General features: G+C 40.8%; 2 protein-coding genes across 2 annotated transcripts; one reads left to right on the plus strand and one right to left on the minus strand.

Moving 5' to 3' along the window:
* Positions 1 to 16: 16 nt before the first annotated feature.
* On the plus strand, positions 17 to 3,459 carry sord (sorbitol dehydrogenase; the record flags this gene model as incomplete). The annotated part of the gene is made up of 9 exons (XM_079217452.1): positions 17 to 70; positions 170 to 203; positions 656 to 820; positions 1,104 to 1,263; positions 1,413 to 1,531; positions 2,012 to 2,077; positions 2,174 to 2,352; positions 2,718 to 2,839; positions 3,054 to 3,459. 9 exons carry the CDS (start codon positions 17 to 19, stop codon positions 3,217 to 3,219), a joined length of 1,065 nt encoding a protein of 354 aa, XP_079073578.1. The 3' UTR covers positions 3,220 to 3,459.
* A 1,916-nt stretch (positions 3,460 to 5,375) lies between these two features.
* apba2b (amyloid beta (A4) precursor protein-binding, family A, member 2b) lies at positions 5,376 to 24,492 on the minus strand (the record flags this gene model as incomplete). The annotated part of the gene is made up of 13 exons (XM_079217519.1): positions 5,376 to 5,447; positions 6,381 to 6,521; positions 6,943 to 7,062; positions 7,155 to 7,367; positions 8,289 to 8,468; positions 9,779 to 9,964; positions 11,678 to 11,764; positions 17,438 to 17,583; positions 18,111 to 18,147; positions 18,990 to 19,070; positions 21,448 to 22,166; positions 22,662 to 22,874; positions 24,027 to 24,492. 13 exons carry the CDS (start codon positions 24,490 to 24,492, stop codon positions 5,376 to 5,378), a joined length of 2,661 nt encoding a protein of 886 aa, XP_079073645.1.
* Positions 24,493 to 25,952: the final 1,460 nt, after the last annotated feature.

A 25,952-nucleotide genomic window follows, 5' to 3' on the forward strand; every position in this document is an offset into this window, starting at 1 on the left:
ACGTGTTGCATCTGTCATGGCGGAGGAAAATCTGTCCGTGGTGTTGCATGCAAAGAAAGACCTCCGGGTGGTAGGAGACTGATCTTAAACTTTCATCGTTTGCATTAACGTTAGCTACAGTCTGTGTGAATTACACTGACAACAAACCTTTTCTTTTCTTTTTTTTCAGGAAAAGCGCCCCATCCCGGAGCCGGGACCAAATGGTATGACGTATTACATTGTAGTTGAACTGCCATTTACAATGTATAGTCCACCAACAAGCATATCGAAATATGTGAATATGATGGACATGCTTTGCAAGGTTATAATACGTTAAATTGATTACATTTAATGCAATCCAACTTAACTGGGTACTTTGTTTTAGCTCGATTTATTTTCTTGTAGGAATATGTTTTAAACTGAAGGAACAAACTTACCATATATTAGTGATTTGCAAGTAGACAATGCACTAGTGTAAAATATAGATATGTGTAAAATATTTATTTTTTAAAAGTCTTATCTTTAACCAAAAGATAAATTGAAATGCTGAACAAATCAAGGTGATGTAGGACATGACTGAGGTCTGGAGTCATGCTGGTCTGTAGGGTGTCTCTGTGACAAGGGGGCAACATCTGCATACTCAGACTCTGTCTTGTGTGTCATGTTTTGCACCCAGAGGTTTTGCTCCAGATGCACTCTGTAGGAATCTGCGGATCAGATGTTCACTACTGGCAGCATGGACGGATTGGGGACTTTGTGGTCACAAAACCGATGGTGTTGGGGCACGAGGCGTCGGGGCGGGTGGTGAAGCTCGGATCAGCAGTCACGCACCTTGAAGTGGGTGAGCACTGCTGAAACCTGCCATTCTGTTAACATGGAAGTCTTGCTTCCACGCATCAAAAGATATTCATAGATCACACAAATGATTGCTTCTGTCAACTCTGGTACTTTGTCAAACTGTACCTGCAGTGGCACGAGTGCATTAAAACATGCATTTGTGGCACTGTGACGTCATACACTGCAATATCTCACTTAGTCCTTACATTTGTATGATATTGAAATCAAGTTCACTCTCAGCCACAAAGAATTATCTGGATAAAGCCAACTTCAGTGTATTTTTGTAGGCGACAGAGTGGCCATTGAGCCGGGTGCACCTCGCGAGATGGATGAGTTCTTCAAAAATGGACGCTATAACTTGTCTCCTACAATCTTCTTCTGTGCCACTCCCCCCGATGATGGAAATCTGTGCCAATACTACAAACACAGTGCCAACTTCTGTTACAAGTAACCGTTTTATTCCACATTGTAAAGGTTTTGCATCAGAGATTACATCACAACTTTCTGATCTCATGACTGCCAACTGACTCTCTTGCCTGACTTTGCATGCTTCTTCTTGTTCTTCTTGTTCTTCGTGTCTTTCTTCAACTGTCCAGGTTGCCTGATAATGTGACCTTTGAGGAAGGAGCCCTAATCGAACCTCTGTCTGTGGGGATCCACGCCTGTCGCAGAGCCGGTGTAACCCTCGGCAGCACCGTGCTCATCTGTGGCGCAGGTACAAAGGAGCACAAACGATTAAACTAACACAATTAAACATGTAGGACAATTCAACCAACAAGATACTGCCGGCTGCCTCTCAGGACACACTGCAAACTAATATAAAAAGAGGCTAATTGTGTTGCGTTTATGTAACATGCCTTTGCAAGCGGCGCCATCTAGTTCGACAGACATCGGTGGGTGTAGGCACTAAAGTGAGAATCATTCTGGCACAACTTGAGTGTGTGGGGAAAAACTACTGAACCTTCACAATCCTTGTGAGACACTTAATATTTAACGAATCCCATTTGCTGCAAAAACAAGCTCATGCACATTTGAGACACCTGCGTTGAGCATAACCAGGGGTGATTGTTTCTTATTGCTAAAAACACATCACGACATTGACTCTTTTTAATTGTATCTGAACAGTGACACTTTAAATTTATACTTAACACCATCTTTATATTTGGCATCCTGCTTATTTCTTCTCTTCCTACAGGACCTATTGGGTTGGTCTGCTTGCTTGTTGCTAAAGCAATGGGGGCATCGCAGGTCGTCATCACCGGTAAAACACACACACACACACACACACACACACACACACACACACACACACATATCAGGCTTTTCTTTTTGTCTCTAATCCACCTCTGCCGTTCAGATATGTTACCCGAGCGCCTTACGATGGCCAAAGAGTTGGGTGCAGACTTCCAGCTGAAGGTGAAGAGAGGAGACGAACCTCAGCATCTGGCCAAGCGCGTCGAGGAGCAGCTGGGCGCTCAGCCTCACGTTGCTATCGAATGCTCTGGTGTGGAGAGCAGCGTTCAAACTGCCATCTACGTACGTGACTATTCAGTGAAGACCATTTAATGTTGTATTCAGAGTTATGAAGCAGCTCTGCACAAAGTCTAGACAATATTACATTTACTCAGGTACTGTACTACTTACAATTTGTAAATACTTGTACTTTATTTGACTGTTTCCATTTCATGCAACATTATACTTCAACTCACTTATTTTACTTTATTTGCTATATTTTTACATTGTGGTTTTGCTGCTTTTACTTAAGTAAAGCGTCTGAATACTTTCTAATTATAGTACCATATACTTGGTCCACAGCGAAGCGTAAAGAGTTTCAGTATTTGAATACCTATAATATAATCTACGTTATATATAAATGTATGTATGCATTTTTTTCCTGCCAGGCAACACGTTCAGGAGGCGTGGTGGCGTTGGTGGGTATCAGTCCTCCGATGGTCACTGTTCCTCTGACCTATGCTGCCTTAAGAGAAGTGGACATCCGAGGAGTTTTCCGCTACTGTAACACGTAAGAAAAAAATCCATCGGTTTCACCGATAAGCAGATGTTTAAAAGCAAAGCTGGAAGCAGTTCTACTGGAGAGTAATATTTAATTTATATAATAATAAACGAGATATCAAAATGAATTTCTCTAATCATTTATGGCCTTGGGTGAAGCTCAACTCAATCAATAATTAGGTGATTGAACTCTTGCGTAAAATGTTTGTCAATCTGTGTTGCAGCTGGCCGATGGCCATCGCCATGTTGGCGTCAGGGAAAGTGAACGTGAAGCCCCTCGTGACCCACCGCTTTCCCCTGGAGCAGGCAGCCCAGGCCTTTGAGACCGCAAGGCAGGGTCTCGGGATCAAGGTCATGTTGAAGTGTGACCAGAAGGACCAGAAGCCCTGATCTGACCCACCTGAAAGTGACTCAGCATGAGCAGTAGACATAATCACAAACAAACATTAACCCGAAGGAAGATAACAGAGCGGTTCAGAGAGAACCGATAACGGCACTATGTTCTTTCTGACTGCAGGTCAGAGATCTAACGAGAGATTCTGTCATGCTTTTCTGTTTTTAATTTTTATTTAATCATTTTAGGCTTGTATAATTTGTTTTTTAAATGTATGTTGATTTGTCATATGGCTACTGTAGTCCTAAATTTAATAAAATAAAAATATGTTAGGTGACTTTATTTCCTTTTCACAGAACCAACACTACCTAACAGCAGACATTAGGGGGGACTAGTGGCTCAAAGTGGAAATAGTAATATCTTTGACTCTTTTCTCTGCTCTATACTATTAGTACACAATATTTATCATTCATTAGTCTTTAAGTACACCTTTTGTCAGGATACAAGAAACATAATTTACCATTATAAACTAACAAAAGTATCAAATTGATCTTTAAAAATGAGCAAGGTGGGCTTTAAAAGGCCTCTGAGGTCTTCTAAGACAGTACTTACCGGCACACACTGAATTCAGAATTTACTGAAAGTAAGACTAAAATTGTGAGACAATAAGTCAAAATTTGGACTCATCAGTGCTTTTATTTTTTCTCACGCCAAACTTTTTTTGTTATCTATTTTTTATTGTTATTCTGGTAGCAATGGGCTTCCATACAAAACAGGCTAATCATGAAAATACATTTTCCCAGTCGGTGCCCAGGCTCCACTTTAAGACAGCAAATTAAAAAATCTTTAGAACAAGTTTGTTAGAATCAGTTTGATCCAGTCCAACAAAACCAGCCGGGTTTAGCTCAGATTTTATTTTCTTGCCACAATGACATGGAACTACTTTACGAGGCATGCACACAGATAATGCTCATGTGGTTAAAATGTACTACAATGCATTGTAAAACCTTTACCTGGCGGTTAGGCTCGTTTCTGTCACAGTGTGTGTGATTCACAGTTCTCTCTTTCCCTCTCAAGACTAAAAGTCAACATACAGGTGGGACATGTTTGCAGAGACTAAACCTGTGTTTCTTGTTTTGTTTTATAACATGAGCACAATACTAGACACATTTCTCTTATGTACAGACATTCTAATACTGCTTATGGCAATGGGACAACTCACACAACACAGTTACATTCACAATCCACTCATAGTATGCATGAGTTTCAGTCAGGAACACTAAAGATGAACATACAGTAGAGTAGCACACAACAGAAACTTCATTTTCATACATGTGACTTTGATATCAAAAGCATAGTTGATGCATGTTAATAGTTTTACTCAGTTGCTTGTTATTTAAATGTGTGTGAGTGTTTGTACATGAGATTTATAAAAGACTTCAGAGATTGAACTCTTCTTGTATTGCCGTAAAATGAAGAAAATGAAAAGGATATGGCGTTTCTCCCATAAACCCCTGCTGCGAGCATTGGTTTGATTCACATCACATGTACATTATATCAACGTAGCATATTTAAACCCAACATTTCAGACACTTAACTCATTCACTTTTTTACTGGCAACTATGATATCAGGCATTTAATTGTGTCTGTGCCATCATCGCAGACCATTTCAATTCAACAGCAAGGTTCAATAAATATTTACAATGCAGCTGTGGCTCCTCCCTATCCCCCACCGCCTTCACCTGCAATATTAGCAAAATATGTATTTACATGAGATAAATAAACAGAAGAAAATGAAACTATACAAGAAGTATAGTAGAAGTATCGTATTGCATTACATGAGTATAAAAAATAAATTGTGACGCATTCGCTTGATAAGTCCGTCCACACGATCTCACGGAAGTGACACGGAAAAGCACTGACAGGACAAATAAATAGCACACACGCACACGCACACGCACACAGTCTTTTCAGCTGCTCAGATGGAAAAAGCATCTCATGTCAATAAAATGGCTGTTGCATGTTAAGCACAGACAAGGGAGAGATGATGAAGAGTTGAAGTGGTCATCTCAAACAAAAAGAAACAAAAAGAGAAATGCATTGACAGAGAGAAGCAATCCTCCCCCAAGTCACTGGCCAGCTTGGTTTGCCCCATAAGGTAACCGACCAATCAGAAGACAGCCTGCCCTGTAGACCGGTCCCTGGACTTTGTTTATATGTACATAGGTGTCTCCTGTCCTGTTAGAAGTCTGAACATGGCTGCTGGCATGGTCTTCATGTGAATCTGGCAAAAAAAAAAAAACAATCTAAATTAAAAGGAGTCAAACATACAGATTATATTTTCATATTTCAAGCTGTAGACGATAGTGTGTGTATTATTTGTATGTAAGGTGACTTTATAATAAAGGTTAACCGATAGTGGATTTTTAAAGGCCAATATAATAACAATAGTTTGGAGCAAGGACAAAAAGTACAATTGCTCAAATACCATACTTACCTGGTTTCTAAAAAACAGACTTAAATTATTCTACTATGAAACATCAAAATGTGTCTAAAATTTAAAAGATATACTGACCAACAGGCAGTGGGCCGACAGTTAAAAAACGTAAATGTATGTGACAGCTGGGTGAGAGGAGCGACCTCAGTGGGGATTTAGATTGTGAACATCTTATGAACTACGATTACAGTACCACACCCAGTTACCTGTACAGGGAGAAGTGAAATTATTTCAAAAACAGCCTCAGACTCTCGTGTTCTCGCTTTAACATTTGACAAATCCTTTCCATTTAAAAGCTTCAATTGGCTGAAGCCATCCTTCCAAGACGAATAAAACTTTTGTCCGCATTTACAAACATTCTTAGCAGTGTGATTTGTTTGGCATAGAGCAGTTTTCCTGTCTTTTTGTGTCCCATCACGCTGGATCCTACAATTCCCATAATGCAACAGAACGTTATCAACTTTTGTTAGACTTCCCCTACCTGATAAATGTCCACATTTTTCAAACTCAGTTTCTGTTCAAATTGTATTTGCGAAGCTCAGTCTGTGAGGACACATTATTTTCCTGATAACTTGAGGAAGTTTCTCTCGAGTCACACTACATATTCAACAACTGTTTTCTACACAGTACAATTATCTTTAAGTACACAGTTCCAGTAAAAAGTAATGTGTGTATTCGTATGTTATTGTGTGTATGAATGTTTGTGTGCATCAGTTTCACCTCGCCAACAGAGTTCGAGAGGGCCTGGACAATCTTCTCATGTGCCGTGGCCACCACACTCTGCCCATTGATCTCTATGATCCTGTGACCCACACGGACCCCACCTCGCTCAGCAATGCCTCCTCGCATCAGACTGCATATCTGACAAAACAGGCAAAAGGAAACATTACTCAGAATTCTTGCAAAATGCTTATAATACACATCTATGCAAAATGTATGCCACTAGAAGGATAAAATGCCTGCAATGATACAGACATCGGAAACTCAGTTTATATTTGAAAAACTGCACATTACATCCGACTTGAAATAATGGAATTATTTATGTATTTTTTTAAATAGGGAATACATTTGCTGTACAAATATTGTCCATATAAAAAGGGAAAATAAAATAATGAGCAGATTAATCTAAACAGACCAAGACACAATGTACCATTCTTAACATCAAATATAACAATACATCTGAGAAACAAAATCACACAGTACATTTAAATATTGTTTTGAAAAATTACAATATTAGTTAATATTACAAAAAATAAACCTCCAAGCCTACAATCATACTTACAATGCCGTTCTGGACACTGAAGCCCAGCTGATACTTCAGATCTGGTCTCTTAATGAGGACGGTTGTAACCGGAGGACAACTGACTATGTTCATTTTCACCTGAACCTGGTTCTTCAAGCCCTTCAACACAGAGAAACACTCAAACTTAAAAAAAATGTGGTTTAGATCGATATTTGATTATTATTTAATTCACAGCTTCAGTGTCTCTGTACCTTAATGATTCCCTGACAGGTGGCGAGTGGCAGCCCCACTAGGCTGGTGTTGTTGATGGACATGATCTGGTCTCCGATGCTCAGCTTGCCAGAGCGAGCCGCTGGCCCGCCGTTCATCATGTTGGCTAAGATGACTGTGGGAAGAATGGAGCCCCAGCCAGACTCGACAATCACCACACCCAGGATCTCACCTTTACTCTTCTCCAGCTGCAGCTGTGGAGACGAAACAGATTGTTGGTCACTTTCATGTTTCATCATGTGCAGAAACTGACAATAATTTAAACAATACCGACCGACTTGAGCCTATAACAGCGCTACCACACTAACATTTCATCAGTTTTGTTTCTTTTTTATTCTGAAAGAAACGCAGGTGTCAAAAACGTTTGTTTGCATCAGTATGCTTGAGACTTTTTTCCCCTCAACAATTTGCTACAGTGTAGTGGATCAGACAAGCACCGGATTCAGCTACATTCAACTCACTTTCACTTAAAAGAATATGATTTCTGCCAGTCTGAAAATCATTTTTTCTAGCTCCCTTCCATATATCAGAGCAGAAATATGTGGTATAACAGCTACCCTGGAGCTCAGAGGATACAGCTGGGGGATATCACGCTATATACAGAAATACGAGACCATAGAAAGCTGCATTCTTCATTCTCTGGTACTCAACACAGTTGGTTCGGAAGCATTAGTGCTTCAAGAAAGCCCAGTTTCCATCACAACAAATGACTCGAGTGCCTCCAATAAAGCAGCTGTGTGGTCATGCGCAGGCCGCCTCTCTGCTCATACAGCAGAAACTGTTTCACGGTTTATAATTCTTTAAAGCCTCCAGTAATGCTTTCAGGGCATAGTGTTAGCAAAAGAGGAAATGCTGAAGCAAAAAAAGAGAAAACAGCTAGCGTTGACATGCTCCGAGTAGATATTACGGTACCACCTGCCTCTTAATCTTTCTAATTAGTGAACAGCTACTGTATACTAGTGTGTTTCTCTAGTGGCCCTGTAGCACACATGTAAAGTCTCACAGTGTTTATGTTCTTGCTTTTTTCCTGCACCGACACAAACCAACAAACTTCTGCAAAAGAATCTTTCAGTTGTAAGAAACACATGTTTAATGCACGTTTAATATAGACCAACCTCTTTGCAGTTTTCAGAGTTGGAGAAGTGAATGAGGTCGTCATTGTACATCTCCTGGGTGTTGATGATATCGCTGTATTCCTTCTGACTCAGGTCCTCGGGGTTGATGCCATTGGCTCTCAGGAACTCCTGGTAAGCTACGCTGAACGCCTGACCGATGGACTGAGCGATAAGCTGGGCCTGCAAACAGAAAAAGCAGGAATCATGACAGAAACATATGTTTAGGATCCTGTTTTCTCAGAACCACAGACGCTCATCGTCACTAAGTTGTATACAAATAAAAAAAATTAAAAAAATACAGTGGGGAAAAAAGGAGCATCCTGGGGCATCAAATAAAGTGGCACTGAGGATGCAAAGAATATGTTAAGACACATTATACATTTATTTTTGCTGTCTTAAGCTATTTCCCATTGAGAGAGGAGAGCAGATAAATAAATGGTTGAAAACCTGACCAAATAAAAGAGAGAGATCTTAATATTAACACTTCCATGGGTCTTAAATGAAGAAAAAAAACGTGACAGGTGGTGTGGGGGTTGAGTAGAAAAATATTGGAAACCGCTGCTTTAAAGCCCATTCAATTCAAAAACACTAATATTTTCTACCAAGATAGGTACAAGTTGTAAAAAAACCTGTAGCTTTATCTTGGCTGTGAGCGATAAGATAGACCATGACAGAACAAAGAGGGTAATCTTTTTGCAACCTCTCCCTTTTTTGTTTTGTTTAATTGAATCCTACACTTGAATATAAATCTTTTGCAGAATTTGCAGACGCTCATGGCCCAAACTTTCAAAATCAAAAAACAGTAAATTAGTTTTGCAGAACAATAAAAAGTATTACAAAAAAAGAAAACCGGCAAACACTGCTTACAGTCAGCAGAGCTACAATAACAGAAACAGTTTATAAGTTGATGGATGAGTGGCTGAATGGTTCTATTATAACTCTGGCCGCCCTTTAAAATCTGGCAGCAGAAATTAGACGAAGAGAGCACAGATTGGAGTCCAGCCTTTATACTGACTGGCACAGACACTCAGTTGTTGGCTCCTCTGCGCAACATTGTTCATGTTGCCAATTCTTACTGAATCTGGTTCAACACGACAAGCAAAATCGCTGTGTTTGAACAAAATTAAAATTAAAAATGTCCAGCCAATTTACATCATCTCATTGCTCTATTTGGTTATTAAAAGTTACAAAACAAATTATTTTTGTGGCAACATTTATGACAATGTGGCGCAAACTTAAAAATAACAACATTCAGGATAACAAATAAAAAGAAGCTGAAATAATATCTGTCAATCAAATTACACTTACAAAGCAATAAGTGTCATTGCTTTCTTATCTTTAGATGTTGGAGGACTCATCTACTGTACGATTGCATAATAAGAGAACAATAACAGTATGACCTTAAGTAACTGACATATGTGACCTCTCACAGACATAAATACATTAACACACAGCAGGTTTGTGATCTCGAAGACACACAAAGAACTTACATCTTCTGACTCAAAGACATGGCATATCATCTTGTACTGCTTCTTTGCCTCGGGTGCCCCGGGCGTAGTTTCAATACAGTCCTGGGAGGCCGTGCGTGGCATCCGGCGTCTCGCCATCAGGACCACAATGTTCCCAATGTCAGCAATGTAGGATATAGTACGGAGCGCGTTGTCCATCATCGTTTCCTGTTGACATATCAACCAAAATCACATACGTCAAACGCATCCTTTTAAACGTCAACCCTGTTGTGTTTACTATACCCTACAGCATAGGTGTCAAACTCAAAGCCAGCGGGCTGAATCCGGCCCACCATGTCATTTCATGCGGCCCGCGATAGCTTGATTGTCTTAAAAATTAAAGTCTATGCTGCTTTACAGTATACAGTGATGTATGTGTATGTGATGAAGGAATACAATTCCCGTCGGCGTTTTGACACCAAACATGGAGCCAAGTACGCTAAACTTAGCCTCCAAGAAAAACATAAATTGCAGCACATATGGGTATGTGAGCAGGTGTGTCCCAGACCAGATCTGTCACACATGTTCTTAGCAGCTCACAATTATTTGTTGGACCAGTTATGTCCTTCTCAACTGTGACAAAAAAGCTTTGAACAAAGTGAATGTATTACAATGCTTTTGATCTTTATCAAAGATCAAACTTAAAAAAATAAAGACAGAGTTATGTGGGTTTCTTAAACCTAAATTCAATGGATGTATGTTGTAATAACAGAGAAATTTGCTTACTTATATTTTTACATCCTGTTTCTGGCAACAGTTGGTTTCCTTTGATCAGTAATATTAGCTAATTGAAGCACCAGTGTGCAGCAGATTTGTTTCTTTTCTTTGTCAAAGCTGCACGATCCTTTTAGGGCAGAGTGGGATGAAAGTACTGTTGATAGAAAACATGCAGGCCATCTTTTGATTGAATTCAAACCTACTGTATGATCTAATTATAGCCCAATGACGCCACAACGAATTAGATCTCCAGTATATTCATCTGAAAATAATGAACAGGTGCACAAAAAACTCAAACGGGTTTTGAATATCAGAGTGTTTGTATTGATAAAACAAAGTGATTTAAATCATGCAATCGTGTTTGTTCACTCAGTTAAAATCTACATCATGACACACAGCAATTATTTGTCTATGGAACAGCAGTTTTAGATGATATGGACTTTTAAAAAAAGGTGAATCGGAAAAAGGAGGAAGATATAAACTGCAAAACTGCATTGCAGCACGCTGTTTGCCACACACACACACACACACACACACACACACACACACACACACACACACACACACACACACACACACACACACACACACACGCGAATACTGCAAATGAGTCATCTATCACATATACATTTAACTGCTACTGCAAGCACAAAGCTTTTTTTGGGATCCCAAGAACTGCAAAGCTCTCAGACATGTTTTCTACTTCTATCAAAGACCTTAGCTCTTGTGAAGAAGTGTACTGCTGCTTCACACAACTGCTTGTTGTAAAGCAAGTAAAAGCCAATAGTTTTTTAAATAACTTGAATAAAAGAAAATCTGTCAGATGAATGTCATTTTTCATACATAACATTCAGAAAGTCAAACTACAATCAGATTTTTTAAATCTTTTTGACTGTCTGAAGCACAGTTGAAAAATGCCTTTTAAAAAATGTTTTCACTTGGCAGAGTCTATTCTTATGATGAGATTAAACAAATAGCAATCAGTTGTTTCATAAGCAGCAGTTTGTGTCACCGGTTAAGCTGTAGTTATGACAGCTATGACACAACAGCTCTTCCCTGATGTGTGACCCTGTATAGCTCAAGGTGAAGGTGAAGTCAGGGTAAACAGCTTTTACTCTCACCGGTGAGAAAAAGACTCAGAAACGTGTGCTTGCTGGTTCTCACCTGTGAGTCTGCGTTGAGGACTTTAATCCTCTGGGTGGAGATGAACAGATCAACCTCAGTGAGTGTTTGAGCATCTCCCTCTGAACCCTGTGGCAAGAAAACAAAACAGAAGAGCAGTCACATCATCTTCTTTGATCTTTGTACCAAGCTTGACTGTTCATGGTAATGTAGAACCACCTGAATGGTGTCTGTGTTAAATGTTGCAAAGTAGACATCCAAGATGCATGCATGTATAGTTTAGGATCCAGCTAGGTGAATGCTGAATGTTAGATGGATAGGTTTGCTGAGTCTAAAGGTGAGGTGCAAAAGGCAGAAAAAGAAAGTTTTTGGCAGTGGTGTTAGTTTTCAACTGTCCCTGCATGAGGACAGCACGCTGGCACAAAAACAAGAAACAGCTTAACACTAAACCCTTACCAGCTAGCTGTTTTGCCCATTTCCCTCTAATTACTGTGTACTGCAGACCAATACAATTATATAAGATTTTGCTTAATGAAACTAGCCTTCTGGATTTAAAATAAGGAAAAAAAAAGATTTAAAAACAACATATAGCTGTCCCTCAATATTTCATGAAAGGAGACTGTGGCTTGTAACATTCATTGGTTATACATCTTTATCCCTACAAAGTGCCTGAAGATGCACAGAAACTGACCAAAGACGAAGATTATGAGACATAATTCTGTTTTTCCATTTAACCTGTGTCAACTTTCATTTGATGAGCATTTATAACTGCAGCGATACTCCCAATTCAAAATCCAATCTGCCTTGATACCACACAAATGACAATCATCCTCTGAAATGACGGACGTTTGCCTGTAGCATTGATGCAATGCATTCTGAAAGCTGATAATAAAACCTGATTATAACCACCAACATGTTTTGATTACAGCAAAACTGTGATGTCCAGTTGTACAAAAATAAAAAGAACTAAAACGGAATATAAAACCAAACCAATTTGTCTTATAAGATCCCCTTATCTATTCATACAGTGAGCCTAAAATGCATGCAGTCATAGCTGAGGTTGTGTACTACTGACGCCTCTCTCTGCAGTATCTCAGGATGACCGAAGTTCAAAGTGTAAATTATAGCAATAATTATTATACGTCTTTACTGGTGAATACTGCGTTAGGCAAAAATGATGCATGCACTGAATTTCCATCTCCCAAATACATCATTTAACTTACTTGAGGCTAACAGCAATGTAAGTACAAAATATGAAAAAGTGTTTGCAGACATTAACTAGAGTTGTAGTTGGTGATTACGGGTTTTTCTTTTTTGCTCTTATCTTAGTGGGAATAAAGTTGTATGTCCTTGACTCTGAGGTGAAAGGTTATTGTATTTTGTAAGTTGCGTTTTTTTTTTTTGTAGGGTAAAACCTAAACTGAATTTAGTATTTCAGTTTCTGTTATAAATGATCTTGGTATATTTGAGGAAACTGGTTGTTAGACATCTTTACTGTCTCAAAATCCACCCTCATTAAATCCCCAAATCCTCCAAAGACTCAGATTCTTAAGTTTAAGATAACATTTGACTCTTATTAATAGCACATGTATTACTTGAATCACTGAAGAATTTTTCTTGCACTCAGAGTAAAAAAAAAGAAGCAAGAATTGTTCATACATCAGACAACTAGAGCGTGGGGAAGAGGTTCATTTAGTACAATATCTCAATAACATATGTTGTGCTTATAATATGTCACTACACTCTTAAACATGCATTTATGACTTCCTGAAACAATTACACTGTGTTCTTGTGTACTTAAAACTCTTGCCCACAGGTCATTGCACAGCATAATATCAGTTATAATAACATTATAGAAACCCAAGCTATAATACAGAGCTTCTCCCACAGCATTCAACCCGGCTCACATGTCTTCTGTTACCTTGCGGTCACAGTGGTTGCATATAAATTCATGTCAATGTGCCGTTTTAAATTTCGATCCAGCCGTTCTTGTGCCTTACAACACACCTTCAGGCTTATGAAAGACTCACTGCCAAAATGTACAGCCGTTCACATAATAGAAAACACGATTATCTTAGTTTTGGAAAACCTGACGAAGATGTGTTCGACCAAATTAATGAAGACAACAAATGTAAAAAAGACACAGATGGAGGATGGTTCACAGAAACAGACGAATGAAATCAAAGAAAAGCGGAGAGTGGAGAGAAAGTGGCCAAAGGCTCTGTATTTTACACAACGCCTTTTTGTTGTTTTTGTGTGTGTGTGTGTGTGTGTGTGTGTGTGTGTGTGTGTGTGTGTGTGTGTGTGTGTGTGTGTGTGTGTGTGTGTCGTTCACACAGCTGTGTTGGTTATCTTATACAAATCAAAACAGCAATTACAGAGGGTAATAATTACCTTTTCTCTTTTAAACATCGAAAATCAAAAGCGTGCAAATATAAATTGACACTGCAATCTGGGCATCTATATAAAGCTTTATTAGGAGGGTCTTGAGGGTTTTGGTTGATGTTTAGTTTTCAGTTTTAACGTTGCAAGTGTCCGTTTTGTGGTCAGAATATTTAACAAAAGAAAGGCGGATGGTTAGGCCCCCATTTCTAACAGCTAAGAAAGACAACAAATTCAGGTTGTGTTCGTGTCACAGTCTAAACACTATTACCAGGGAAGAAATGCTGGAAAACAATCAACACTCACAAAGGCAGGGGAGAGGGAAAAGCCCAGAGCAAGGATTTAAACGGAGCACTTGGGGTTTGTTCTCTGGGCTGTAAAAAAAAAGACAAGGCTAAGTCACTATGTTTGGAATCGCACAGTTTGGATCAACATGGAGGTTCATGTGTTTGATTAGTTAATCAGTAGTTCTGGTCTTGGCGTGGGCGCGAATCTACACAGATAATCTTTTGGAGTACTCTTAGCACTTTGCAATCTTTCAAAATCAACCCCTCTGTACAAGGTTCAAGCCGAAGGCCCCTCTCCATCTGCCATAAACCAGAGGAAATGATCTTGACCCCCATTACATTTCAGAGAGTGAGACTGGATGTTTGCCCAAGCCACTGTGCAGAGCTGTAAGTATCTAAGACAGTATACTAATAACTAATATATTAGTTAAAGAAAGAAAAAAAGAGCAGAGAAAACGGCCCAAAGGGAAGAGTCTTTTGGGGGTTTTCATTTAGTCAAAGGTTTCCTCCTCAGTGATCAGCTATAATGCAAGACAGATATCCAAGACTTTCAGCAGCATCTTCTGCTCTGCTGAGGAGGAGCTGAGCAGGCAGGGAGAGACGTCAGGAACGGGAGAGTGAGGGGGGTGAAGCTGCATAAATATTACATCAAACAGAGTGAACATCATGCCAAAAAGAAAAGCAGAAAAAAAAAAACTGGTAAACTTATTTTTGCTCAGTTCAGCAAGTGCATTTATGTTCTTGTTTGGGTTCATATGGAGAGGATGTACAGAAATGGCAGTACCAAGACTACATGTGATGTCTGATGTGTGCAGTCGGCTGTGTCAAAGAATAAATGGTGTTTGCAGGACAGCTTTTTATTTGTTAACGAGGGACAAATCATGGATATAATGGACGACCTCTTGTTCAATGGATGCGTTCCAAGCAGGGGAAAGCAGTAAAATGTGATGGCTTACTGTTGCCATGGTTTTATCCTGACAATACAGCAGCAGGGAAGGCAATTGTGCACGAGTGGGTGAATCTAAAATCATCTTTAATTGGGCAGTGACCCTTCAGAGAGAAGTTAGAGATTTGGCATGTAACATTAAAGGACAGGGCTGAGTGACTTTTGAAGTATTAGGACAGAGCCTTAATCTTCTGAGTCTGTACCTAGATTAAAAGGACCAAACTAAATTAAGTTACCAACTGTCACAAAGCATAAGGAACCTGATCATTTGACGAAAATGGAGACGTCACCAATTTTAGAGAAGAAAAACGATATTTTCCCCGGCATCGGGAAAGCCCCTCGAAACTCGGTTCCAAACCGGAATCTGTTCTAAATGAGTAAAAACTTGGAGTATTGATAAGGTCCAGACATAGCGGTTCTGCTATCGGTTCTTTAGAACCACTCTCCGTCTCTGTGCCCGTTTTTGCAAGAGGGGCGGAGTCATGCTTTACTCTGACAAAACACACCGACCCTGGCTGAGTACAACGTGAGACACGCATCATGGCAGAGAGAACAAAAAGAACAAAAGTGTGGCTCTATTTTACTCCAGTAGATGCTGATAACTCCAGTTGTCACAAAAGCAATACATTACTTACTACGTGGGGTAATCCCTGCAGTTTATCAAAACATTTGGCCATCAAGCAGAACATAAAACTATTTGTATACATACAAGAATAACAAAGCATTGTTGATTATTTTATTAATTAATTGTCTTTACTTTCTCACAATATGATCAAAAATACCTGATCAGGAAACCTTATCTAAGGAGGTTTTCCTCACGTATTCCCACTGGGAAAACACTCATTATGGCATGTAACTTTCTAAAAGTAGACTACTACACGGGAGGTCATTTAATATTTAGAAAAACAGTCAAGCTTGTGTTCCCATGAGAGGGACACAAAAGAGACTGGTGTCTGGGTAGCAACTGTGCACCAAAACATCAATGCTGCATGATGTCATCACGTCATGAAACGATGTCCTTTGATTACACAAGTCACGACCAAGAAATGTGAGGAATGCTGAAAGTCTCATATTTTGAGTAGCTGTTTCCGTAAAGTCAGACAGCAGAATTTTGGGCAGAGTAACAGTGGTGAACACAGCAATTAACCTCATCAAAATAATATGAGTCAAGCTCCTCTATGCTGCACTGGAACCATCCAGAGTATTTCCCTCAAAGTGCACTGGATTATCATCATCACAACAACATTAGTGAACAGCAGGGAGCAAGTGTTAACGAGGGAAATATTGGGTTCACATGCCAGCAGTCCCATTATCTAGCCAGCTGCGTCAAGCAACGAGCCCTGCGGCCAAATCTGGCTAAATTCTTTAGCTACCCTAAAAGACCACTCTTTTTTTTGTTATGCATGGCTCCATTTCCCCTTCCAGATAGGTACAGTAATGTGAGAAATTAATTCAGAAACTGTTTTACAAATACAATAAAACATGCAGAATTTGCCATGTAGAGCCATTGGATAGGATGTTTGTATGTTTTGAGTGTTACCAATCCAGCCTGACCTACCTAGGCTGAACAACAAGATGACTAACATTATACTGATCAATGTTTATTGATGTTAAAAAAACCAAGTTGTGAAACTGAAAATTACAAATCTGCTTTCAGACTCAATCAGGACTGCACAAAGTAACTAACAGCACCAAATAGTTGGAAAAGCAATCAGCAACTAAAAGTCCCTTTTGCACATTCCTGTTTGCATTTACATCTCTTCTGAAGAACCGTAGAGATTAGGCAATTTAGACCAAATGACACATTTAAAAACTATTTTGCTTGTTAGAAAGGGCATTTTCACACACATGGATAAAACAACGTAGTCATCCTGTTGTGCTATGATATTTGAAGATGGTGAAGTAAATTAATAAAAAAGGATGCTGAAAACTGAGTATTTTATGGTTATTTTGTTCTACTGAAGAAGAGAACCACCATTTTGTTCCTATGCTCTTGTTCGCTCATCAGCATTTCTTGAGGTTAGTTTCTGGGAATTTTTTATCGAAAAAGAGCACATTGTCCTCATTTAAATCTGGGCAACTCCTCCAGAGGACACGTCCAAACGGGAAAAAATGAGGCCTGCTGATTGGGGCGAAATATGGGTATGTATAACTTTGGTGTGTTTGCATGTTTGAGTTTTGATGTACCTTGACCCTGCTGACAGCTTCCTGGGCCTGCATCATGCGTATGTTCTTGGAGGGGTTCCTCTCCGACAACAGCTGTGTGGAGCCCAGGTAGTTAGCGGCAAAGATAATTCCATCAATCAGGTCTTCTGGTTCACAGGGTCCTGGTACTGGGTCAAAGAGAAGCAGTGAGGATGGTGATTAACAGGGAGACATGGGGAAGGACAGAGTGCAGTTAGACTAAAAGGGTCGGGTGTGTGGTGGGGAGAGTATCGTAATCGTTGCAGTCAACGTGCTGTGGAGAGAAATTGAGCCAAACGCTGCTGCTCTGGGGATGGAGATATGGCGATAACAGGCTGGATGGAAATCAGCAGAAAGATGGCCTCTGGCTGTGAGCTGATGGAAGTGTGGTGCTGGTGGGAGGCTGGTCTGCAATTAATCTGTGTCTCTGATATGTAGATGTGGACTCTCAGACACCCACTCAGGGACACAATGTGCTGTCATGATCTTAAGGTACAGACAGGCAGCTAAGCCCCTCATACATTATTAGGCCTAGATTATGCCCAGACCCAGAGAAAGGACTGGAAGAGTTATGGATATGAGTAAATGACAGACTGAAGTCAAGCTTGGAATGGTTCCATGGAACTAAAATATTTAGATTTCATCATTAAACAGGTGTGCAGACAGATTAACTTACCATCGACAAAGCTGGGGAACGATGTAACCTTCTTTGTTGGCTGGAAGAAATAAAAACAGGATATTACTGCTAAATGCTTGTGAACATGTTTACAGTGACGTAAGATAGAAATAAACCAGTCAAGTCTCAGTCCGTTTCCGAATAGTGTTAGGTGTTGCATTTAGCTAACATCTGCTCCTTTTATTAATGCATGATACTTTATTCAAACAGCATGTGTCACTGCATGAAATCAAGCCACAAGGCATATATGTTTAATTTGATAGAGCACCAGCCAAAACATTTGGCATGAGGAGCAGAGAAGCCTGCTGATATTCTTCAAGTTAATTATTATAAAACACAGATGAAGAGAGAACCTTAAGGAGCATCTCATCCTGTAAAACCATTTCTGTCTGTTTATGAGAATTGCGTTTTATTTCCGTGATTGCGATTCGACTCAGTTATCGTCCAAGACATGCCCTCCTACTTTTTGACAACAAATACTGTGAGAGAGTGAGAGTGAGATGACATGCTCAATGCAAACCTGCGCACTAAACATTCAGAAAGTGCACTTTATGTAGGACCGGGAGGTGTGGGAGGAGCCTGTACAGGAAGCAGTGTGCAGACATCTCAGTGAAAAATGGCGCTCATAAAAGCGCAAACAAACACACTGCTTAATTACCAGGATGCCATCTCGCCGTAAGCGAGGACACGAGCTGAGGTTGTAATTACTCAATTACATATGCAGTCAGTCAGTCAGTCAGTCACAGACACAGACACACACACACACACACACACACACACACACACACACACACACACACACACACACACACACACACACACACAGTGTAAATGACCTTGCAGGAGTTGATGAAGGAGCACTGCAACAGAACATCTTACCTCCAGTACGTTATTGTTCTCCACGGGAACGTTGAGGTCGGAGCGCTGCTGTTTTCTGGCTTGCTCTGTACCGTTGCTCACCTGGCAGGTGAACATAAAAGAACAGGTGCGAGCGAATACAAATTAGAAGAGGGATTCTGTACAGGCTAAGTCAACACATGGAAAACATTTCCTTTCTGTTTGTGTTGCTAGTTAGAGTGGGAGGCAGAGGTTCAGGTGGGAGGAAATGTCATGGGACTTGTGTAGGTGGGCCTGCTGATTGTAACTCTCTGGACCTATAATGACAACTATAAAGTGTTAACATTCAAATACAATTAAACAAAATAATCTAAATGGTGAGGCAGTCAGTCGTTTGTCTTTGTTCAAACTGGCACATCTTCAAGTTCTGTCTTTCACTTGTCCTCTAGCAAGTCTGTTCTCTCCTCACATATATGGATATATTCACAACGTCCATATAATCCCACAGAGGGAGGATTACATTTATTCCCCTGGATATCCATCTTGCAGTCCACAGTTGCACATTAAGATTCAACCGTATTACTTGGTGAAATATAATCGTCCTGCCAATAAAACCTCATCCTCCTTGGTGTGGCATTGAAAAAGAGAAATTCAGCCCATGCTGCTGTGCGTCTGGAATAGAAATGAATTGCTACAAACATGATATGTCCTGATCACTATTTATCATGCTGCCCAACACAGTTGTGCAAACAAGCATTAAATTAATTAGACCCTTGTTGTTGTTTGGTGGGATGGATTGCTAAACTGTGTTGCTCTACAAAACTACATTAATGTCCCGACTCCAGTCAACCCGTGTACATGCCTTCATCTGTAACTGGAAATCTTAGAGAAGCTACATGTCAAACTTTATTATCAATTAATCAGCACCGCATCAATTTTAAACCATGAGCATAATCAGCGTTCACAAGACCGGCACCAAGAGCACTGGCAGCTTCTGCCAATGTGTACTGTACATGTGAACGCAGATTTTCTAATTGAAAGGCCAAACAAAATACCGATACTAGGAAAAACATTGCAAATAAGAAGCCTTAGATTTTAAAAAGAGGCAACTTAACTAAAATGTACTCCATCTGGCACCTCAATTCACATCACCTTCAGAAAGATTTATCTAATCTTTGAAGATCCCGATATGATTATATGGTTATATTTTATGAACAAAAGTCCCATCTCATGAATCTACATGTTTAGCTCTTTAGGCACAACATATTACATAATCACATAATTGTGATTATGTAATCTGATAGCTTGTGATCTCTAAGGAAAAATGTTATTCAACCATTTTTTTAATACAGACTACACTAATACTACATACATAAAGTGTGCGTTCAGTCGCATGCCGTACTTCCTGCATTGCTTTTGATGACATTGAGGTCATTTTGGCCCACTTTCTCTCATACAATGGGAAACATTTAGGCTGTGCTGGCTGCCTGCTCCAAAAGCCATTAAAAACAATACATGATATATATATTTTGTCTGGAAACAAATATTTTTCCATACTCTACTTTCTTTTTTCATGGACATTTCCACGTTGGGTAAGAACCTTGTATAAAGGCACATTTGATTAGAGTCCAAAACAAACTGTCAGTAAGTAAAGTGCTGAGTCACAGGCTTCAAAAGCACTTGACCCATTGCCACATTGGTGATTATACCAACAAATAATTCGACACTTCGATACTGATTCAACATCGAGCACCACTGGAAAAAAAACCACAGTATTGTGTAATTTACTTTGCGGTCTTCTACGTCTCTCTGTTTTGTAATTCTTCTTATTCATAATCTCTTGTCCCACACTGTGCAGCAAAGCTTTTATTGAAGTAATTTCTGCCCTGGTTCATTCAAAGGTCATGCTGGAGTGCTAATTACAGAACATTTTATTTGATAACAGAGGGCGACACGAACGAATCATCTCAGCGAGTCTGGAAGTCATCTGAATCTGCAGTGTGCCGTACGCTCTGCCAATTTAAACTGTCTGACCCAGTTCTGTGTTAAAAATGAGCTACATAGTGAATGCTACATGTGCACTCTGTGTTACGTGCCTGCCACAGGAGACTATCCCTGTTCTCCTTTTACCATCTGACTTTAAAAGATGGGCGAGTTCTGCATGTCTTTGAGTCTATCGATGTGACTGTACAGGGTGTATTTGCCCTCATCCAGAGCTGTGAGAGGGCGAGAGAGGAGGGGGTGGGGGCAACTCAAGGTAACAAGGGGGGAGGGGAAAGGCTCCAGCCAGTGGCAATGAGCAACATTGCAACAGATCATTCTCAGTAAGTGACAGACAGCCCGTGGAAAGTAAACATCTGCATGTTGTTGCTTTAGGATTATCAATCCAATACTCATGAATAAAGACTGATCCTTAGTTGGGTTGGTTTTAAGTTCATGTTCTGGCAAGAACAAACTAATGGTAAATGGAAAAATATCAATGTTTAAAAAAAAAGCTCACCTGCTCTGGTGTCCATCTCTGCCTGTCTTCAGGTGAGCGTACATGTGCCTTGATGCCTCTCTGGAGGTCTGGGGTGTTGTGGTGCATGGAGGGAAGGTTCAGGGACTTGGGCCTGCCGTCATGGCGGTGGTGAGCTTGTGGGTAGGGGGCTGCGTCAGGCTTCGTGTGAGGGTAGTCACTTGGTGCAGGGTCCTGCAACAACTCCTCTGGGCTTTGGTCAGTGCCACTGCTTAGACTCCCCATACTCATACTCATCTTGATCTCCGCAACAATTTGATCAATGTCCTCCTCCGCCTCCTCCCCCGTTTCCCCCTCTACCACCACCACCTTGCGGCTACGGTACGGAGAGACTCGCACCGAGTTCCCATTGTCCTCTGGGGCAAAGTAGTCTCCCGTGTAGGCCCTTCCAAGTCTGTCCTCCTCGTCACCGTCCTCATCTTCTTCCTCATTAGGGCAGTACTCCTCGCTCTCTGCCCCCCCCTCTTTCTCTCGGTTGTGCAGCGTGTCTTGCATGGAGGGTTGGTGGTGGAGATGCTGATGATGGTCGAGGATGGGTTCTGGTCTTCCATTGTATATCTGTTCATCTGGATCTTGCTCCACCACCTCACAGCGAACCTCGCCCTCGCCCCACTCCTCCACCCTGTGCCTCTCTCGTCCCACCCACTGCTTGTGCCCGACCTGATCCTCCTCTCTCCACTCCTTCCTCGCCTCCTCATCTCCTTCTCGCCACTCTTCCCTCACCTCTCCCTCCTCTTCTCTCCACTCTTCCCTCACCTCTCCCTCCTCTTCTCTCCACTCTTCCCTCACCTCTCCCTCCTCTTCTCTCCACTCCTCCCTCACCTCTACCTCCTCTTCTGTCCACTCCTCCCTCACCTCTCCCTCTTCTTCTGTCCACTCCTCCCTCACCTCTCCCTCCTCTTCTGTCCACTCTTCCCTTACCTCTCCCTCCTGTTCTGTCCACTCTTCCCTCACTGCCCCCTCTTCCCCCACCTCTCCCTCCTCTTCTGTCCACTCTTCCCTTACCTCTCCCTCCTCTTCTGTCCACTCTTCCATCACTGCCCCCTCTTCCCCTACCTCTCCCTCCTCTTCTGTCCACTCTTCCATCACTGCCCCCTCTTCCCCTACCTCTCCCTCCTCTTCTGTACACTCTTCCCTCACTGCCCCCTCTCCCTCCTCATCCTCAACCCATTCTTCCTCTTTCACCTCCCCCTCACCTTCTCCCTCCTCGGCCAACCCTTCCACAGCCTCCAGACATTCATCAGTGAGGGCTGCGCCCGGCTGAACGCTGGGGACACAGTCCCCCTGGCTGTGGCTTTGGCTGCGTTTACAGTCTCCCTGGTTGCTGCAATCCATACCTTCCAGGTAGCTGTCATCCTCTGGGCAGTAGCGGATGTAGTAAGTCACACCTTCATCCTCCTCTGCCAGCCCTGCAGAGATTTATGATCACAAACACATGTTTGTTATTATCTGGGTCTTATTTATTTACATCCCCAAAAGCACTGAGCTACTAAACATTCAAATGTACCTATTAGAGATAGGAATAAACGGTTCAAAATTAAAACCGGTTCCAAATATGTAAAGAACCCTGTGATTCATTTACATAATATTAGTCACATCAATGAATCTTAATATGAATCTTAATACTAAGCGCTGGCTGCCAGCCAAACAGCTGACTACTCATTTAAGTTCAGCCGGGAACTTTACTATTTTTCATTTTGAATTCCAATAAAGTTTTGCGATTCACTATGCATGTAGATTTTTATGACCACCAGCTTCCGCCTCAAAACAATGTGAGCAGGATAATGGACCGTCTGCATCAGTCCCGTCCCCACATGCTCTATATGAAGGTGTGTGTGTTGAAGAATAATTCCTGCCATTATATGGCTTGGCCCTGCCGTATGAGAGGTGGCGATAACAAGGGTTCTGTAATGTATTGATACTATGTTCACATCCTGCAAAAGAAGTGCAAAATATTACCAACGAAACCGAATCATCTACCAGTTCCTGGGTCTTGCTGGGTCTTGAAAAAACACTGCAAAAATCATGTTAATTACACTAAGTGTACACGGCCGCTAAAGTACTAAAATGTTGTATATTTTCTATACACTGTGAAACCATAACATGTGAGTGTAGGCTGCACACTGTTGGAATCAATATCAGTTCATTGGCCTACGAACAGTGGAAAATAAATCAATAACACATTAACAATAGCCCTTAATGTTGGATCATTAGCAAGCTCCTTTGTCATAACTTTTTATTCATGAATATATATATATATATATATAATAAATATTATTTGAACAAAAACATTGCCAGAATAATTAAATGTTCAGATGAAGGCTGTGCCATGTTTAAATACTAAAATAATTATTTAAGGTTATTTATCTTTTTTGTGTCTGCTTTCAATTATATATTTATTTATTATTATTATTTATTTATTGCTCCAAAGAGATTGTTTTTGTTCCCCCTAACATTTGATCGTACAGAAAAGCGTTGAAAAACCAATAATGTAAGAATGAATGATGGAGGAGTAATAATGATCAAACATTAATTATCTACATGATCAACATCATAATCACCGTCTTCCTCTTCGTCTGAGGTATTGTTAATGTAGTCAGAGCTGGAGTCATCATCCAGGCTGTCAGCTCCACCGTGGAAGTCTGCTCGGCCATGGTAATCTTTGCCATGACAATGTTCTGGCGTGGAGGGTGTTGCTGGCCGCTGGGCAACTTGTTCTGCATCTGCTTGGTTGCTGTACCGCTTCACTTCAACATCTGCTTCTACATCCATTTCTGGATGCTTGCGACTCAGGTCTTGAGACTTGGGAGAAGAATATTGTGCCTTACAGGAACGGGGGAGGGGCTTTGATTCACGTGACTCTTTTGGGTAGCGAACTGGGCGTTGCCGAGGGGGGAGTGCTTTCAGATCACATGACTCTGTAGGATGAGCGGTGGGACAGGAGGCGGGGCCTGGAGCAGCCATACTGTATCCTCCGCTGGTCCCCGGCCTCTTCCTATGAGCCATGACTGGCTGCTTACAGGCCATGCATCGTTATTGGTTTGATCCTAGGAGACAGATACAGACACAGTGTTAGCGCAACTTCAAATAGAACTGTTAATCCACCCATGACAGTGCATACACAAGGGTGGAATATACTACAATAGAAAGAGATTAAATATAATGTTTAAGGCAAAAGACAGTAGTTTAGGAGATGTGAAGACAAGGGCAACTGTTTCAGCAGAACAAGAAAATGGATCCAACCCCAGATCAAAATGGCAAATCTGCTCAAAGCTGATGCTCTTTAAAAACACACAACATAGTCCTCCATTTAACATTTTCTGCACTTTGCATACAGCAAGAAACCAATCTATTCCTGTAATTGAACACGGCAGTCTCCCTTTCACATTCAGAGCAATTGTTTTGTGTTTATTTAGTACAACTTTGGCTTCAAATACAGTGGGGCTCAATAAATCACTCAGACCCAGCTTTAGAACAAAAGACACAAAGACCAGCGCCGTTCTAAGCATATACTGCCTTCATATAAACCTAACGGGACACTTCTTGAGAAACAATCAATAGTTTAAATCAAGGCCACATTAGGCTTGATGGCAGAAGTCAAGACTTACTGGTCCTTTAGTAGCTTGCTGGCTGAGAATGGTCAACCATGGAGACAAAAGTGCAGGTAAGAAGACAAGCAAGTGGCCTGATATCTTGCATCGGCCAAAACGTGAAGTTGAATCTCTACACACGAGAGTGTGGTGTGATTGAGGTGATAAAACAAATGCATAATCCTACCATCAATAACTAAACTAACAAAATCATTACCAGCCTTTTAAAAGTTCCATAATCCAGCTAGATAAACCAGAAGGCTTTCTAGCATCGTTCTATTAACATTTGGAGCTACAAAGCAAAGGCTACGCAACTGCAACAGTGAACAGGTAGATGTAAAGTATTTTAGACTTACTTTGCCCCAAACAAAAATGCAATGGATGTTATTAAAAAAACTAGCCACAAATCATGAATAGACATTACAAAATAAGCACACAAACCAGCATCAACACATAAAAACCTACAGATTCCAGGATGAGTGCCAGAAGTGCACTTTGCCATTAGTTGTTCTGCATTTTAACACCCAACTAAAAAGTATTTTTATCTCTGTCAAGCATGCCCTGCCATCCATTCGTTGCCATTCCCACTCTAGCGTGCCATCCAGTTGCCATGAACAACTGCCCTCACGAGGGCTGCTTTCCACACTTTTTCCTTCACCATTCTTACATTTTCCATTCCCAGTGATTATACTGGTTAATTAGCTCCACACAACCTGACACAAAAACAACCCGTCTAAAACACAACCGTGGAAATACAAAAAGGAGTACAGACACAGACACGTATGCTCACTGCTGGTTATTCCACAGGTAGATTACATGTGCACAGAAAGCACTTGCTGCTGTCTAATGGCGAATGCATGTTATAAATAAATATAAGCTCTTCCTTAGAGGTTACTG

This window comes from Taurulus bubalis (assembly GCF_910589615.1).
Source record: "Taurulus bubalis genome assembly, chromosome: 4".
NCBI lineage: Eukaryota > Metazoa > Chordata > Actinopteri > Perciformes > Cottidae > Taurulus > Taurulus bubalis.